Source organism: Littorina saxatilis, linkage group LG8 (assembly GCF_037325665.1).
Source record: "Littorina saxatilis isolate snail1 linkage group LG8, US_GU_Lsax_2.0, whole genome shotgun sequence".
Classification (NCBI taxonomy): domain Eukaryota; kingdom Metazoa; phylum Mollusca; class Gastropoda; order Littorinimorpha; family Littorinidae; genus Littorina; species Littorina saxatilis.
In genome coordinates this window covers 26,097,716-26,116,639 of record NC_090252.1, presented here as the reverse complement: position 1 = coordinate 26,116,639, position 18,924 = coordinate 26,097,716, and the positions used below count along the sequence as shown (strand labels likewise).

Here is an 18,924-nt window from a genome sequence, read left to right as displayed (position 1 = left end):
AGATCGACAAGAATGTCAGTCCGTACCGGTGTCATGAACTGAAACCTCTGCTGAACAATCCTTCTCATTGCGGTCAATGCGCATGCGCCGATCTTGGACTTAAAAAATGCGACCCTTTGACCGATCGAACCATGGTTTAGGGTTCGGGTTAGGGTTAGGATTAGGGTTAAGATTAGTAAGGGTTAGGCCTAGGGTTAGGTTGTTCACGACCTGATTAATCTCCCCATGTTAGCGCATGCGCATTGACCGCAATGAGAAGGATTGTTCAGGCAGAGTTTTCAGTTCGTGACACCGGGTTGACCGAAACAAGTAAAGATGAAAAAAATAGCGTCATCCTAGTCTGACGTCAACATTTCCTATTCGAAGTTGTACGAGTTTGGGAGAAAAGTGAAGAACAAGCTGTGAGTCTGTGATCTGACACCATGACAGTCTTTGTGTTTCAAATGCTACTCTACTCTGCCTTTTTGGTCAGCATCGGTAGGTAATAAAATCGCATATTAGTTTCCCCGACCCGCTGCGACAATTGTTTCTCTACACCTAAAAATCCCAAGCTCGTGAACTTCTTATTTCATTGCAAAGTTACCTAGAATTGTTTTAATCAAAAAAGTGATGGTGATTATGTTGGCAACAGTATTCTTTCTACTTTCAGAATCGGGGTTTTATTTTCAAAAGTTATTCATTGATTTGTGAGGTGTGGATAGACAAAAATTTAGCCACGCGAAACAACAAGAACAGCAGTTTTGAAGTCGGAAAAAATTCTGAAAATTAAACATTTGTTGACATTTTCAGAATCTGTCCTGTATTGCCCTCCCGGATTCAAGGGACAAGAACGGACAAGAATTGGTGAAAACCTCGTGGACACAACAGAACTGGCTAAAACTACCATTTCTCTTCGCCTTGGTAAATGATGAAGAGATGTTGTATGTTGACAGAGGGAAAGTGCGCTGTGGAATTCTACAAGTGTGGGCTGACACGAGTTGACAACACCACCAGGGCGGACAAGGACAAGCTAGTACTAAAATGTTGCACTTATGTGCCACAGCATTTTACAATACAGGTACAGGGACTCACCCGATCCGTTATGTATTATGATACAATATGATATATCATATATTTAGTAGTATTATATTATGATAATTGATAGGCATTTTCCTTCGCCTCTTCTATTTATATTATGATATAATTATATGGTTTATTATACCACTATAGGCATTTTCCTTCCCTTTTATCTCCTCCTCCTCCTTAATATCAACATAATCATTATGATTATTTTCCATTTTGTAGATTTCACTTTTTGTGCGATCATTACCTAAATAGTTCTAATAAGTTATAGTACATAATATTCAGGGCAACAACCTGCCAGCTGGGACATTTGTGTTAAAACAAATCCAGACTTCATTGTATGAACGAAGCCCGTTGACACTGTACATGTGGTTATTAAGTATGTCAAGTCACAGTCCTTCCCATGGCAACGATTCGGCTCACCAACTCTGGTGAGGCTTTTGCATGGAAGTAGACCATCCCTCAACTTAAAACACATATACCCCAAAACAACACTGTGACTATTTCCAGTGCAGAGTGAGAGATAGTGAGCCGAGCTGTTTTCGCAGACAGGACTAGCTGTAGCTTTAAACTATTATTTGATGTTAGAATTTCTTTTACTCCATCTCTCGCACACCAGGAGGTCCAGTGGGAGTGGCGAGAGAATCGCGTGCACGGAAATGACAATGAGTGGACTGAGGTCATCTCTGGCGTGCTGCAAACCCTGCCCCTGGTGACCAGTGGCGACAACTGCAGTCAACTTTCCCTTGCCTTCCTCAGAGTGTCAGCTCCGGCCTACGCAGACAAACGCTTCTGCTGTTACGTCATAGTCAACGGCACGTCACACCGGAATTCTAGCGCTGAGATATTGCCTCTCTCGCGTGTTCAATCAGGTACTGTTCAGTTAATGGACCCGTCTTCGTCTCCTATTACGTCTTTTAGACAAAACAGATTTATGTGTTTGACTCAAATAAACTCGAGCTCAAAAGTTAAGCAACTGTTTTGTGTGTGTTGTTGTTGAAACAAGACATGTACAGGGACGTAGGACGCGGTACGGCGGGTAGATCCGGGTACGGCGATCGCCGTACCAAATTTTAGACTTTTTTTTTTTTAAGAAATCCGATGATGATCACATCCTCATAAATCAGTCAGGGGTAATAACTAGAACAAAAGCAGATGTGAGAAGAAACAGTGAGTTCACAAACACATCCACATTACGTCGATCAATGGGCCTGGGAAGCAAATCGGCCTTTTTTTTTCCCTCGCCGTACCAAATGTTGTGGGTCTGCTACGTCCCTGATGTATCAACCATGTGAGTACATATTCATGATCTCCACGTCGTGACGTGTAAAACGTGACGTGAGCACAGCTCAGTTCCCCATGGGGGGGGGTGTCGCTATATTGCCAAATACACGTAAGAAATGGCACAGTATGGCACCGAGGTGACAAATGGTTCGTACAGTATTTTTGAAGCAGTTACAGAACATTATGTTTGTGTAACTGCTGATGGCATCTTTCTAAATAAAGGTAGCGTTATTCGGCAGCTTGTTTCCTAAGGATTTTTTGTTTTATCACAAAAATCTGAAAATAGTGACGTCACTAGGTAACAACTTAAACAGTGTGTAAGGAGGCTTAGTTTGCACTCGAAACCACACCTTATATATGTTGTGTAAGGCCACATTAATGTCAGCAGGTGGAGTTCCGCATGACGTGATAATGCCTCCCCAGGACGGCTACCCTGCCTCGGACTTAACAATTGCGGACGATGGGGGTCAATAATGTTCATGTAGGAATCGTATTGTCCCATAGCTAGACCAATGGCCTCGTCATGGACGAGCGAACTGGCCGATATCGAAATCTGACTGTTATTAAGCACACTTGGTGTATGCCTCAGAGGACCTATGGTGTCCGACATTCAGTTCCAAATAGACTAGTCACACTCTCTGTAACTATCCCAGAAGAATGGAACCGATTTTGGAGAAAAAAGCTTGACCGGCTACAGTGCAGCCTTCGGAAAAAATAAAGTGATATAACTACAGCCAGGGGAGATAACACGTACCACTGCAGACAGTAAGCAGACCACTGGGGGAGACACATTGCACATTTAAACAATGAAAGACATATGAATATTCTTCCTGCTTGCCAAAAACTGATATGATGTGCCTTATTGTTTGGGGTCTGTGTCTCGTAATTATCAAAATTATTTTCTCAAGTGTAATGAAACACTTTGTTGTAAAAACCTATCCTAAAGGAGACTGCCGGATTACTTTACACATGGATTGTGTTGCTCTAGCAGTTCAGTAAACTGTGATGAATGTCTAAGCATTGCGCTTAAGATTTTATATGAGTGTTGCTTAACATTTTTGCACACGTTTAGTTGATGGCATCAGTTCTTGGTTTTTTTTTCGTGGTGTTTTTTTTCTGAACGATCCGTAGTATTCAGGGAAAATCAGAACACAAGCTCTGAGTCAAAAATCAATTATTGGTAGGTCATTGGTAGGTCATTGGTAGGTCATTGGTAGGTCATTGGTAGGTCATTGGAAAGTTTCATTCATGACACAACAAAACGTTACATTTGCAGTAAGTCGACCCAGTGGTCAGTCTAAGGCAGACAAAAACTTCTGAGACAGATAATGAACTTAATAATAATAATGATACAAGAATTTATAACGCGCACATATCTCACCACAAGGCGACTCAAAATTGTCGACGAAACTCGCTTGCAAGATGCTGGCGAGGCAATCTATGTGAGGCCGGCCTGATATGACTGGTTGCAAACAATTGTCTGCAATCTTGCAGAGCCTTCCAACTAATTTTTCTCTGACATGTTCCATCCTATGGCTTCACGTTCAGCACAGACTCAAATAGATCGCCCCTAAAGCGCGCAAGTGAATGTGCGTGTGTTTATGTGGTTAATGTAAGTTAGCAAAGAGTACAAGACTGATTAGTGGAAAAGGGCTATAATTCCAAACTAGGTATGTATGTGCATTAAAGGTGAAAATGTTGTTTTGTTGTTGTTGTCAGATTTACTTCTACTTTTTCTGATTATGGGGTGATCGTGACTGTTTGTCGGGATATTTTTGTGTGAGATTTGTAAGTGGGTTCTTTCCATGCCCCTAGGGGCCCCACCATTCCAGTAAAATGTTAAAACACACACACACACACACACACACACACACACACACACACACACACACACACACACACACACACACACACACACACACACACACATACACACACACACACACTAATGTATGGATTGAACATTGGATTTCCCTACTTTGAGCCATGTGACGCCAGGACTCATAATTAGGCGGCTGGCAGTCACTACAAAAGAGTGCATGTTTTGTATGTTCAATCGTAAAACATAGTAGAATTTTAACTATAATCGAACGATACATCAATGTTACTCTCGACAGTCATTGTTCAACTTGACAGCTGACGCGATCTCACAGAACAATGACTGTCCTGATCTAAGTCAAACGTCATATTTTGGTCAAAAATACAAACAACGTAGGGGAAGGGCTCCTAATATGGACCACTTTTTACATTTAGTCAAGTTTTGACTAAATGTTTTAACATAGAGGGGTAATCGAGACGAGGGTCGTGGTGTATGTGTGTGTGTGTGTGTGTGTCTGTCTGTCTGTCTGTGCGTGTGTGTGTAGAGCGATTCAGACCAAACTACTGGACCGATCTTTATGAAATTTTACATGAGAGTTCCTGGCAATGATATCCCCGGACGTTTTTTTCTTTTTTTCGATCATATCCGGCTTTTTGTAAAAGTTGAGACGGCACTGTCACACCCTCATTTTTCAATCAAATTGATTGAAATTTTGGCCAAGCAATCTTCGACGAAGGCCGGACTTCGGTATTGCATTTCAGCTTGGTGGCTTAAAAATTAATTAATGACTTTGGTCATTAAAAATCTGAAAATTGTAAAAAAAATATTTTTTTTATAAAACGATCCAAATTTCCATTCATCTTATTTTTCATCATTTTCTGTTTCCAAAAACATATAAATATGTTATATTTGGATTAAAAACAAGCTCTGAAAATTAAAAATATAAAAATTATGATCAAAATTAAATTGTCGAAATCAATTTAAAAACACTTTCCTCTTATTCCTTGTCGGTTCCTGATTCCAAAAACATGATATGTTTGGATTAAAAACACGCTCAGAAAGTTAAAACGAAGAGAGGTACAGAAAAGCGTGCTATCCTTCTCAGCGCAACTACTACCCCGCTCTTCTTGTCAATTTCACTGCCTTTGCCACGAGCGGTGGACTGACGATGCTACGAGTATACGGTCTTGCTGAAAAATTGCATTGCGTTCAGTTTCATTCTGTGAGTTCGACAGCTTGACTAAATGTTGTATTTTCGCCTTACGCGACTTGTTGTTTCATGCTGATAACTAGCTTGTTATCTTGCGAAGAAGTTTCATTTTGTGTTTGGTAGTCCTTCTCTCTTAGGTTAACCGTTAGGACTAATTAGAGTGAAATAGCTTTGATAGACATTCAGCAAAAATTAAATACAGAAAAAATCACAAATGGTCCATATTAGGAGCCTGGGCCTTCACGAATCACTGTAAAAAGCCCCCTATACTTCAAAATAACATGATACAACTTAGTGTACAAGTCAGACTAATTAAAATATGCTTTAGATTTATCTGTTTCGGGTCGATGAGAGCATTATTTGAAGCACACCAGGAAACTAAAGAAGCTTATCAAAAACAGAGTGAAAATAAGTGAAATTATCAACTTCCACGAAAAGAAGACTTTTTGTTATATTTTTTTTAAATCTCGAGGGCTAGTTATAGGTTATTTCCAGCAAGCTTCTTAATGAATTAATGAAAATAGCCTTTAGCTTTTATTTTCTTCGATTTGTTGAAGGTGGTCCATATTAGGGGACTCGCACATACTTTGAGATTTTGCTATTATTTTTTATTTGCAGGAGAAACTCGGGGTCAACACTGCTAAAATGTAACAAATACTGTCTTAGCTATAGCAATTTTTGTGTGATAAAAGCTTTGGCTGTGGACAGAAACGAGTCCGCAAATATAGAGTGAACGCTGCGAAAAGTGAAAAAAGAGAAAAAACCTAACGGTTTTGAGGTTTGTGTTTCTGCAACTGTTTTGACATGTGCAAGTTATCCAGAGAGGGTGAATACAGCGAATGAAATTGTTTTGAGCGCTCTAGCGCCGTTAGTTTGTCAGAACAGGAGGTGGTCCATATTAGGAGCCGGTCCATATTAGGAGCCTTTCCCCTACAAGATATCTCTGAAGTGAACTGAACTTAATTAAGTCGTGCAACATTTCTGTTGGCTGAACATAGCATCACCGAAAGGCCTTTCAATAGCGACAGTGGTCGGCATAACGGGTGGAAGCTTACTTGGCGTGGCGCTGTTGGTTTCTTCTATCTTGGCTGTGTTTCCCCTACACACGGGTGAGTATGACGTTAAAGCTAAAGCGTACCGATAACACATATTGTAGTTCAATCAAGTTGGCGTTTAAATGAAACAGATCCTGTGATTGATCAGAATGCCCCAACTCATTAAAAATTACCGGTCATTAATTGTCGATAACCACTCGCTAAAAAAGCCATTAACCACCTGCTGGCGAGGCGCATTGATACAACCTCAACTAGTCTCGGTTAGCTTTGGGGGTCATTTTACAAGTAGGAAATATGAAGGCCAACGAAATCGGTGCAACTGAATTTCACGCACTTTTGAATTTCACGCTATGAATTTCTCGCATTTCTTAACACATGAATTTCACGCAGGTTTCCAGTTAAAATCTCTCCTTACTTGTCATTTGAATTTCACGCACACGCATGCACACGCATGCACGTATCCCCCCTGCATCGGTGTGTTCGTGAGTGAGTCCCGTGTATAGACGCGTGAATACAAATCACAATTCAGCAAGACACGAATACATGGGAAATCCGTGGGAGTTTATACGTCACGACGGTTCGCTCACAACTCACAACTCACAATTCAGTTCAACTACACGGCTCATTTCGCCATGGCACAGCAAGAGACGAGCATCACGATAACAACAACCAACAGGGGAAATCCGGCAATTCTCAGCCGTGGGAGTTTATACGTCATATTCTTACATGTATTTTATTCTAATTTACAATTAAACTGTGATTATTTGAATTATGTTTCCTCTCCTTGATGTGTGTGCATGTGTGTGTGTGTGTGTGTGTGTGTGTGTGTGGACTGGGTGGCCGAGTGGTAACGCACTTGCGCTCGGAAGCGAGAGGTTGCGAGTTCGACCCTGGGTCAGGGCGTTAGCAATTTTCTCCCCCCTTTCCTAACCTAGGTGGTGGGTTCAAGTGCTAGTCCTTCGGATGAGACGAAAAACCGAGGTCCTTTCGTGTACACTACATTGGGGTGTGCACGTTAAAGATCCCACGATTGACAAAAGGGTCTTTCCTGGCAAAATTGTATAGGCATAGATAAAAAGAATGTCCACCAAAATACCCGTGTGACTTGGAATAATAGGCCGTGAAAAGTAGGATATGCGCCGAAATGGCTGCGATCTGCTGGTCGATGTGAATGCGTGATGTATTGTGTAAAAAATTCCATCTCACACGGCATAAATAGATCCCTGCGCCTTGAGTCCGAGTCTGGAGATACGCGCGCGATATAAGACTTCATGTGTGTGTGTGTGTGTGTGTGTGTGTGTGTATGTGTGTGTGTGAGTGTGTGAAGAGGTACATGTGTATATTTGTTTTACTGTAAAAATTGCTTGAGTATGTGAAAGAATTGAAGACATGTGTCAGAACGATTCTTCATTCACCTCTTGAAGAATTTACCATCTCATCTAATAGAAAACTTAAATGTTTCAACTCATTTCAAGGTGAATTGAGACTCATCATCGGTCACGAGCAACTCTATCTCATATACACACACCCCAACGCATACACTACATGCGTGATTTTCAAAAGCCCACATGCGTGAATTTCAAAAGCTCACATGCGTGAAATTCAAACCACCAAATGCGGGAAAATCAAATGCGGGAAGACGAAAACATTTTTCAAATGCGTGAACTTCAAATGCACCCAACGAAATACCGAGACCATAAGGTATGCGAAGTGATGACGTCGAATACGTGACGTAAGTTGATGCATGAATTCTTCCGGACTACGTCAGTCAATTCCAAAGATCGCTTTTGTGATGAAAAGAATTTGTTTTAGAGTTTGCTGTCCTGAAACCCGTCAAAAAAGAAGGGAAAATGTATGTGAAAGAAAACAAAACAGGAGCAGAGTGATACGATAGGAATACAGAGACATATGTCTTGGGACTTGACTTGGACTGAAAGTAGTGTGTGTGAACAGAACAGAACCAATACACCACTAAACAGTTCCGACGTTTACATGGAACAAAGAAGGAAAATCACGTGACCGCACAGACGCCTCTCATTGGCTGCGTCATTTTTTCGAGGAAACAAATCGTCTGCAACACAGCTTTGCGTATGTTCTGCGACTGACGAGTCAGACACTTGTGTTTATTTTGTTGTTTTGTCGATGTAAATTCAGCGATTATCGATTTTAACAATGGCATGTCACTGCCCGATGATTGATTGTGACAACGGAAGCTACCGTCTTCAAAATGGAAAGCTAAACTTTGCAAGATTCACCAGGTTCCACACGAGTCTGTGCTGTTCATGCCAACCACCGTTCAGGTAAGCGCAACACTGTAAGTTGTAACAGTTCTTGATCAACTTATTTTATTGCCTGACATTCATGCGATTTATTGTTTTTTTCTGCAAATTCCATAGCATGATTACAAAACCGTTTAGCTAGACCTGCATTTATACAGCTTTGAACGTTACAAAAGCTGCACACCCGCACTGCATGAAATACTTGTTTGAATCTGCCGTGCATGAGATCAAAACATGTGGCTCACTTTCTGTGTCAGTGTGTTTCCGTTTCTTGTTTTTGTTTGTTTTACTTCATGTTGTTAGAGCATGGCTGTGATTAAAAAGCAATAAAAAATTGCTTTGTAGAGCCATAAATTGTTAAATCTGATATGCATCTGTCTGTTTTCAACAGCTTGCATCCGCATCCAACACACAAGAAGAACCCAGCACAAGCTTTTTTTTTCACCTGCAAGGGTTTGTTCTCAACACTTTCTTGATGGCACACCAACTGCAGAGAACTCTTTCCCAACACAAAACTTGGGATACCCTGGATTTCAACACAGAGTAAGTTTTTTTTTAAATAACTTTCTTGTTATATTTTGTGTGTGTACGCAGTAAAGAAGATGGGAAGGTGTTGAATGTATTTGTTCACACATGCTGTTCCTAGTATCACTATGATGTGTCTGTGCCTTACAGCTTGAGTGATTTAATTGACTTTTCGTCTGTTCGTGTGTTTTGAAATCTGAACAAGAATGAATATCAATCAATATCAATATATGAGGCTTATGAATGTGGGAAGCCAAGCTAAGTTTTATGTGGGTGGTTTGTTTCCAGAGTGCGATTTGATCAACATTAGGAGAGCTCTCCATAGAAGCCAAAGGAACAAAAACAAGTGTACCAGGGAATTCACAGGGGGAGTTCTGTATTGCACTGAAAATGACTACAGTGGGTCCAAATGACCACCTTTATAAGTTGAAGTTGTGGGCATTGAACCCAAACGGACAACATATGTGGAGAACCCTGCATGAAGATGTAATACTACCATAAATACTGACAGAATGAACCCTGTTTGGCAATGTTTCAGACAGCAAGAGTGCTGATAGACATACCCCGACCAGAGCACCGGCTAGGCAGAAGAAAATGGGCAATGCGAGATCTGGAATTCCAGTTTGAGACGTGCCAGGCCCAAGGATCATCAAGGGAGAGGAATGGTGCAGCTAGTTGATTGCCAGAAAAGTGTGACTCTAGCCCTGAACAAGACCCATTCACAACAGAAACATTTCTGGGTGCTCTTGTTTTTGCTTATTTGTTGATAGTTTTTTTTTTTTTTTATAAGCAGATGCCAACTTAATGCACACCCGTTATGCACAATCTTATTGCAATGATTAAGCTGACTAAGGAGAACAATAGACTGATGTTCAAACTACAGATTGCAAACATGGCTAAGAAAAAGAACGCAGACAGGAAAAATCCATGGTTATTCAGAAATCTGATTTCTCGCAGAACATATCATATTGCACTGGTATAGCCACGACCAGTCTCTTACAATTAATTCATGGTTTTAGTGTCACCCTTTGCAACAAGAAGATGGCAGGAAAAAGTCAAAAATTCTAAAAAGACAAGAATTTTTAGCGATCAACCAATGAGTATTGACCCTAAACGTTATAGTATAGATGAGATGTTGTTTATGCAACAGAGACGAGGATTAGACCTTCAGGATCTAGCCTATCGGTTTCGCTAATATAGGTAGAATAAAGTACATCTACATGTCACCAGAGTGGCCAAGAGCAACCTACTGGTTTGTTTTCATTTGTTTGAATGTTTCTCTCTTCTTCCTGCGCACAGTCTTCTCTCCATAATTTTCATGTCCCCTGTGCATACCATAACATGTTCTGAGGAAAAATGTTTGTTTGGCTCACTTTCTGTGTGTGTCTTTATTGATGTTTGTATGATGCAATGAGTGTGTCAGAACAAAATCTGAGTTCTCGTACTTTGAAAGGGAGAATGAGAGACAAGACAAAGCATTACAGCACAAAGTCAAACATATCAGCACTTGCAAACAAAATGCACACAATACAGTCAGCTCAAAAAACTTTACTTATGTTGATAAACGTTATCACTAGCAGCAGATCAAATCTGATGACTTCATCCACTTGGCAATGAACATATTGGGAAGAAAGATATCTAGTTTTATATATTTATATATATATATATACCAAAAACACAAATGTAGTACAGTAAAAGTCATATATAATGGTGTACACAGGAGCCTTCCTTTTCAGAACTCCAAACAATAATCTGATAAAAAAAAAAATCCACTACAGAAAAAGAGGGAGTCTTAAAATGTAGGAAAATTTACATAGGTTTTGACAAGACAAACATTCATATTTTAGATGCGACCCACCCTACTACCTTTCAGGCTGAAAACTTACAGAAATGAAGCAGCTGTTCAACAATGTTGCTCTGCCCATTACATGTGTAACGAGTAGAGCTTAATGCCTGGATCTGGCAAAGCTTTTACATGAGTTGACAAATTGTTGAAATTATTAGAGTCTCAGGATTGTTTACTTTGTGGAAGGGTTGCTCTCCTTGTTTATCTGTGTGGTTTCATAATTAAGAGGAAAAAGCTGTTTTGTTAATACCGCTTTCCCTACTTCTACTAGTTCCTCCTCCTAAGTGCATCCTGTTGCTGCCTGTATCAAAACGGGCAATTGGATTACTTTGGGAACAGGAGGTTGTGATGGCTGGCTCTGGGTAACAGGTGGTTGTGATGGCTGACTCTTGGAGACAGGTAGAAGTCTCTTTCTGGTTTTGACAAAGATGCAATCAGGGGCTTCCTCCTCCAAAATGACTTGCAGCCTGTTGCATATGGTCAAAACACTGCCAAAAGGGAGAAAAAAAGAAAATAATCAATATGAGAAAGAGAAAGGAGACAACAACTTTTACTAAAGCATCATTTAGGACAATTTACCAAGTTGTACATAACAAATTGCTCACAAATTTGAGTGCAACTTGCATGAAGAGCATTGCAAAATTAAGACAGTTGCAGGGATGGCCAGATCTCAAAATCTTAACTTGCCAGACAGGTGAGTCATTTCAAGAAAGTCCAGTCCACCAAAAAGAATTGCTTGCCGGGTACAAACCACAGTTGCTATATAACTGCATTGTTTATATAACGTTTTGAAACTAGAGTATACAACCAGAAGTGTTGCATTTGACGAGAATTTTCACTAGCCAACCAGGCGAGTTGCCAAGCGGTTTTAACTAGCACAGCGGATTTTTTGTACTCGCCTCTGGCCATTAGTCAGATGATTTGATCATCCCTGAATTTAGAAAGTCTGTTCAGTCATTGCTGATTAACTGTATCACTATCAGTATCACTGCACTTTTCAAAAATTATATGTATATGACAGCGACAGGCATAATTTAGTGTGTATTAATACTAGTATGCTGGTTTTTCAGATTTTGACACATTCCCTGTTCACTGAAACCAAAATGTTGTTAGGCTGCACTGCCATCTTGCAATTCAACTTGAACCATTCTCTTTTTCAAAAGTAAAGTGCAAATATGACATTTAAAAAAGTAGAGAGGTTTCCTACCTGTAAGCCTTTCCTCCTTAAAACTCGTTGACGAGGCGATGCATGAGGTCGAGCTCACACTCACAGGCAGCCGGCGATGAAGACGCTTGGCCACAGGAATCGCCCATCTTGCTGCCTTTCAATCCAGTTGTGATGATGAATGGATCAGGATAAAGCACCCATTTCACATACACTTCTGCTTGTACTCCCGAAGAAGCACCCTCTCTGCATTTTCTGCTTCACGGTCGACAGGAATCCCATCTCCCAAGTTCCAAAGCAGGAAAAGCTCTAAAACAAAAAGGCCTTGAGATCAAATCACAGTTTTTCGCACCTGTGGAAGGCATTCTTTTTCCCCCTCATCACCATTTTGTATGTAAACGTACAAAATACTTACTCACTGACTCAGCCTGAGGTAAGCTTAGCAGCTATATACAAACTGGCAGTGGCAACTTAGTATGCATGTTTGTTGTTTCTTATCTTGCCCATGGAAAACTTTTGCATACACTATCGCAACATGTAGCCTATGCATCACGAATCGGAATATAGTTATGCTTCATAGTAAGTTAGATTCCGTGGACAGATCAACGGCACATATTCAAGTTTTTGACTTTAATCAACTGAAAAGTTAAGCGTATCTGAAGAGAGAGCACTTACTAAGTTACTGTTAGTGTTACAACTTACAGGGCGGAAAACCGGTCTTGGGAATGAACAACACATCGCATCATTGCAAAGAGTAAATAACGAAAGAAATAAAACTTACCTAGCTACAAGTTCCTCGTGTGCACCTTCCACACTCGTTTTCCGTACACACGACAAGGTTTTCGATGCTTCAGTGCTCCACAGTCGCACCTTCTGGATGGAAATCTCGCTCAAATCGCACATGTTTCAAGTTGCTGAGAAGCTAGCACGACGCGTTGTTTACTCGAAAAAATGCTACGCATGCGCACTGTCGCAATGGCCGCGGAACTGTTTAGTGGTGTATTCTGTCTGTTTACCATCGCATGAAAGCAGGAAAGAGATCGTCGTCAGATTGAATTACAATAACATTAACATGCTTCCATTTGAAACTTCTCGGTCTTCATCGTGGATTGACGCCCTCCCACACACACACGCATGTTATGGTGCAATCTGGACATCTGGTACTATATCTGGACAAATAGGTATAAATAGCAATTGCTGCATGCGCTTTCCTGCTTGTGGAAGTCACTTCAAACACTCCTATGGTACGAATGATAAATATCAAGCCTACCGACAAACAGCGACATTTTCGGGTTTCATTACCTTTTTTTTCAGAAAGTTTTCTCAAGAAATTGGCACTGGTCCAGTTACTACCGTTGGCCAGTTAGTACCTGTACACACGCACATCAGGGGCCAGTTTCATAAGATAGCAGTGAACTGACTGACAGTCGATCGACTGTCCGTGGTTGATCGCCGGGTCACCGAAAAGCGCGTTTCATGAGCGAATCACCGTCACCCGCGGACAACCGCAGTCGACCGACTGTACAGTAATCCGAATGGCCAAGTCGAGGGCTAAATTTAGCAACATTACCACTTCCGTTTGCTCATTCGCACGTGGAAATGGCCGATTTCAAAGAAAAAACTAGTCTCGGCCCGCTCAAAATAACAATGACCGAGACTTTCAGTAATTCCTTCGCGTGACGTCTAACCCTCTTACGCCATAATGTGACGTCTTCAAGACATAACCCTGACTTGTCTCCTGGATTACTGCGTCATGATAGATACATTTCGAAGAACAATCACAAGGTTTGGCTCACAATCCAAAAAAGTGTGAGCATTCTGCCATTGACTGTGCGGATAATTACATTTATTTTCGGTTTACCGCAGTAAGCCGAACACAGTGTTGGGGAGAGAGCATCACCGTGTTTGGCCGACTTCCGGTGAGACGACCCGCAGTCGGCCGACTGAAATTTTGTTCGTGAAACCCGATAACGTCGGATTACTGTGGTTCTCTCGGACAAGTGCAGTTGGTCGACTGTGTTTTTGGCTTATGAAACTGGCCCCTGGGGATGTAGCACAAAGCTGTATTGTGTTCCCGGCCTCATTTTTCAAAAGCCAGTTTATTACTTTTATCGGTAGACTACTCGTCAGCTTTAAAGTTACTGTTACTGTCCTTCTCGTCTTACTCATCATGTCCGTCGTCGCAGATCTTTCTTAGGCCAAAAAGAAAAATATGTCTGTTTCCGGTAACATCGCCGAAAAAAATAGGGTCGGTTGGTCTGTGTTTTATTTTTTTTATATAAAACCTTTTTCTTACGTTTTGTTAACGTCTTTTTACGTGTTTTTTTTTATTTTTTAAACGCTTCCTTAGTTTACTTACAATTATTTAACACATGTTTTTGACCTAGACTTCATTTTTTATATTTAGTCAAGTTTTGACTAAATATTTTAACGTAGAGGGGGGAATCGAGACGAGGGCCGTGGTGTATGTGTGTGTGTGTGTGTGTGTCAGTGTGTGTGTGTAGAGCGATTCAGACTAAACTACTGGACCGATCTTTATGAAATTTGACATGAGAGTTCCTGGGTATGAAATCCCCGAACGTTTTTTTCATTTTTTTGATAAATGTCTTTGATGACGTCATATCCGGCTTTTCGTGAAAGTTGAGGCGGCACTGTCACGCCCTCATTTTTCAACCAAATTGGTTCAAATTTTGGTCAAGTAATCTTCGACGAAGCCCGGGGTTCGGTATTGCATTTCAGCTTGGTGGCTTAAAAATTAATTAATGACTTTGGTCATTAAAAATCTGAAAATTGTAAAAAAAAATAAAAATTTATAAAACGATCCAAATTTACGTTTATCTTATTCTCCATCATTTGCTGATTCCAAAAACATATAAATATGTTATATTCGGATTAAAAACAAGCTCTGAAAATTAAATATATAAAAATTATTATCAAAATTAAATTGTCCAAATCAATTTAAAAACACTTTCATCTTATTCCTTGTCGGTTCCTGATTCCAAAAACATATAGATATGATATGTTTGGATTAAAAACACGCTCAGAAAGTTAAAACAAAGAGAGGTACAGAAAAGCGTGCTATCCTTCTTAGCGCAACTACTACCCCGCTCTTCTTGTCAATTTCACTGCCTTTGCCATGAGCGGTGGCCTGACGATGCTACGAGTAAAATGGCATTGCGTTCAGTTTCATTCTGTGAGTTCGACAGCTACTTGACTAAATATTGTATTTTCGCCTTACGCGACTTGTTTTTATATTTAGTCAAGTTTTGACTAAATATTTTAACATCGAGGGGGAATCGAAACGAGGGTCGTGGTGTATGTGCGTCTGTCTGTCTGTGTGTGTGTGTAGAGCGATTCAGACTAAACTACTGGACCGATCTTTATGAAATTTGACATGAGAGTTCCTGGGTATGAAATCCCCGAACGTTTTTTTCATTTTTTTGATACATGTCTTTGATGACGTCATATCCGGCTTTTCGTGAAAGTTGAGGCGGCACTGTCACGCCCTCATTTTTCAACCAAATTGGTTGAAATTTTGGTCAAGTAATCTTCGACGAAGCCCGGACTTCGGTATTGCATTTCAGCTTGGTGGCTTAAAAATTAATTAATGACTTTGGTCATTAAAAATCTGAAAATTGTAAAAAAAAATTAAAATTTATAAAACGATCCAAATTTACGTTTATCTTATTCTCCATCATTTGCTGATTCCAAAAACATATAAATAAGTTATATTCGGATTAAAAACAAGCTCTGAAAATTAAATATATAAAAATTATTATCAAAATTAAATTGTCCAAATCAATTTAAAAACACTTTCATCTTATTCCTTGTCGGTTCCTGATTCCAAAAACATATAAATATGATATGTTTGGATTAAAAACACGCTCAGAAAGTTAAAACAAAGAGAGGTACAGAAAAGCGTGCTATCCTTCTTAGCGCAACTACTACCCCGCTCTTCTTGTCAATTTCACTGCCTTTGCCATGAGCGGTGGACTGACGATGCTACGAGTATACGGTCTTGCTGAAAAATGGCATTGCGTTCAGTTTCATTCTGTGAGTTCGACAGCTACTTGACAAAATATTGTATTTTCGCCTTACGCGACTTGTTATTTCTATGTTGTTGTTGTTGTACGAAAAGCAACAAAAAAAAACTTTAGGGTCGGCGCTTAAAAATAGGGTCGGTCGGGTTACCGGAAACAGACATATTTTTTTTTTGGGCCTTATTTGCGCTTTTAAGAGCATCCTTTATCTGAAACACACATTCATATAAAACGTAAAGGCATAGACCTTCCCGTGACGTGAAGTTTTACTCACTATCTGAGATCTACCCGGGGTTAGGACCATGCCTCCACGTGGTTACATACCAAATATCTACAGCGCATGTGCTCTCATGTTGCTATGTTTCCCAAAAGAAGCGTGCTCTCATTCTGTGTAAAAGCCTGAACAGATTTGTGATGGTTGACATGCTCGCTGGCACTAGAAGGGAAGTTGAATATTGATATGTTCGTTGTTTGTGTGGCTCCGTCGTATTCGCTTGCTCGGTTGTTGTTGTTGTTGTTGTTGTTGTTGTTGTTGTTGTTGTTGTTGTTGTTGTTGTTGTTGTTGATGACGTTGTAGTTGTTGTTTTACGACAAGTAAGATAGCCATTTTGCTCTTCTCACCTTTTCTGCGTTTAAAAACTAATAATGAATCGAATTAATGTATGTATACACATCATCTGTGTCAAGTGCCTGGAGTCTACAAGCGTAAAATAATGATAAATACTTTTTCTCAAAATGAACACAAGCAAAAGCAAAAGAAATACTGGTGCTGAAAGAAAACACTGGTTTTTTTCATACAGATGGAAACTCTTGTTCTGAGTTGGCAAGTGTTCACCACACACATACACCGTCAGACTATATTATCCAAAAGTTGTCAGTTTGTGTGTTTGTCCCTTTGTATCTGTGTGTGTTTGTTGTCCCTTTCCAAACGTTACATCCTTTGATGTTATTGAAAGAAAAGTCCGTCCATTGTATACAAAAATGGACTTTACTTCTCTGCCTTTGTAACTGCACTCTAAACTATAAAAACGTTCCACTGTGAACATGATTGCTGTAAGCAGTTTATGACACAGTTTGACAGAGCACATAGTTCTACGAGCGAAAGTAGCACAATGGTAAAAACATGTGTTCTAATGTGAACATCGTGTTCTATTATGATTATCTGTGCATGAAATTAAGAGTGTCACCTGTTCATCGCCTTATCACCAGACGATATCAGAGTGTATCAGCAGAAATTGTGTTTAGTTTTTTGTTTTGTTTTGTCTCCCCTTTTCCAAACGTTAAATCATTATGTGCTGCTGACTGCACTTTCAGAAAGAAGACAACGCCCTCTGCCCAGTTTGTCCTCCTCCTCGTCGAGCTCCAACTCCAAAGACTCCGCCGATTCTGGACAGCACCGCACCGCACCTCGTTTTGTCCAGAACGCTGACGTGGTTATTTACGACGAACTGACTTCCGCGCAGTCTGCTCATGTTGGTTCTGCTGGTGTTAATCCTGGTGTCAGTGTTATTCCTGATCCCGTTATCCCTGATCCCGTTACCACCGATCCCGTTATCCCTGATCCCGTTACCACCCTGATCCCGTTACCACCGATCCCGTTATCCCTGATCCCGTTACCACCGATCCCGTTATCCCTGATCCCACAATCACTGATTCCGTTATGCCTGATCCAGTGCAGGATTGTGATGATGCCTAAAAGATCAATATATACAATCGTGGTTTTCAGAATTAAACGAAAAAGAAACTTGTTTGAATAATAGATTGTTTAAAGATACATTTAGATTTGAAAATTATTTGAACATTTTACCCAATACGCTTTAGAACATTAAATCAGAGAGTGCTAGTAGGTTATTGGGTAAAATGTTCAAATAATTTTCAAATCTAAATGTATCTTTAAACAATCTATTATTCAAACAAGTTTCTTTTTTCATTTAATTCTGAAAACCACGATTGTATATATTGATCTTTTAGGCATTGCAACGTTTTCAATTTAAACCATTATTGGGAACATCGTCGCGGCACAGTTCTCTACTTCGCACTTCGATGACGTGCTTCCTGATGAGATTGTTCCTTCGCTTTATGGATCTTGTGTGGTTGATTCTTGACATTTGTCATGTTGTACAAGCTACAGGTTGGACAGCACTGAATTGATCTGTTTTATTTTGTGCTAGCTGCAAATACAATCACTTAGGACAGGTCGGGTTTTGTGGTAATTGGTCTGATTGCATCCCAACTGTTAATGTGCTCATACCTACACTACAGTCTGTCTTGTCTCTCTCTCTGTCTATCTCTCTCTGTATTTCTTTCTCTCTCACTCCCTCCTTCTCTCCCTCCCACTCCCTCCCTCTCTCTCTCTCACTCACTCACTCACTCGCTCTCTTTCTCTCACTCACTGTCCTTCTCACATCATCATCAGCATCAGCATCATCATCTTTTTTTTCTTCTTTGCTTTGTGTGTTTGTTCGTTCAAATTACAGATTGTGAGAAAAGGCTCAGCCTTAAATCTACATCATTGTTACAAAAAGTTCAGTTTAGCACAGTTCAGCCCCCCCCCCCCTCTCTCTCTCTCTCTCTCTCTCTCTCTCTTTCTCTCTCTTTCTCTCTCTCTCTCTCTCTCTCTCTCTCTCTCTCTCTCTGCT

General features: G+C 40.3%; 1 protein-coding gene and 2 long non-coding RNA genes across 4 annotated transcripts; 2 read left to right on the top strand and 1 right to left on the bottom strand.

Moving 5' to 3' along the window:
- Nucleotides 1–16: 16 nt before the first annotated feature.
- On the top strand, nt 17–18,042 carry LOC138974575 (uncharacterized). The gene is made up of 5 exons (XM_070347294.1): nt 17–477; nt 933–1,057; nt 1,682–1,934; nt 6,374–6,484; nt 17,600–18,042. The coding sequence occupies exons 1-5, from the start codon at nt 423–425 to the stop codon at nt 18,040–18,042; spliced, it is 987 nt and encodes a 328-aa protein (XP_070203395.1). The 5' UTR covers nt 17–422.
- LOC138973157 (uncharacterized) lies at nt 8,397–9,912 on the top strand. Of its 2 annotated transcripts, none has more exons than XR_011457902.1 (3): nt 8,397–8,730; nt 9,101–9,252; nt 9,773–9,912. It is a non-coding gene; the product is annotated as an uncharacterized lncRNA (long non-coding RNA). The 2 variants fall into 2 exon arrangements; XR_011457903.1 differs by having other exon boundaries at nt 8,397–8,744.
- On the bottom strand, nt 10,905–13,259 carry LOC138973156 (uncharacterized). Its single transcript, XR_011457901.1, has 3 exons — nt 13,027–13,259; nt 12,288–12,554; nt 10,905–11,568 (listed from the first exon to the last, which is right to left on the bottom strand). It is a non-coding gene; the product is annotated as an uncharacterized lncRNA (long non-coding RNA).
- Nucleotides 18,043–18,924: the final 882 nt, after the last annotated feature.

Coding starts and splice junctions, on each gene's coding strand:
- LOC138974575 (XM_070347294.1), top strand. CDS start 423: ATGACAGTCTTTGTGTTTCAAATGCTACTCTACTCTGCCTTTTTGGTC. Junction 1,058..1,681: donor CACAGCATTTTACAATACAG/GTACAGGGACTC, acceptor CTCGCACACCAG/GAGGTCCAGTGGGAGTGGCG. Junction 1,935..6,373: donor TCTCTCGCGTGTTCAATCAG/GTACTGTTCAGT, acceptor GGCTGAACATAG/CATCACCGAAAGGCCTTTCA.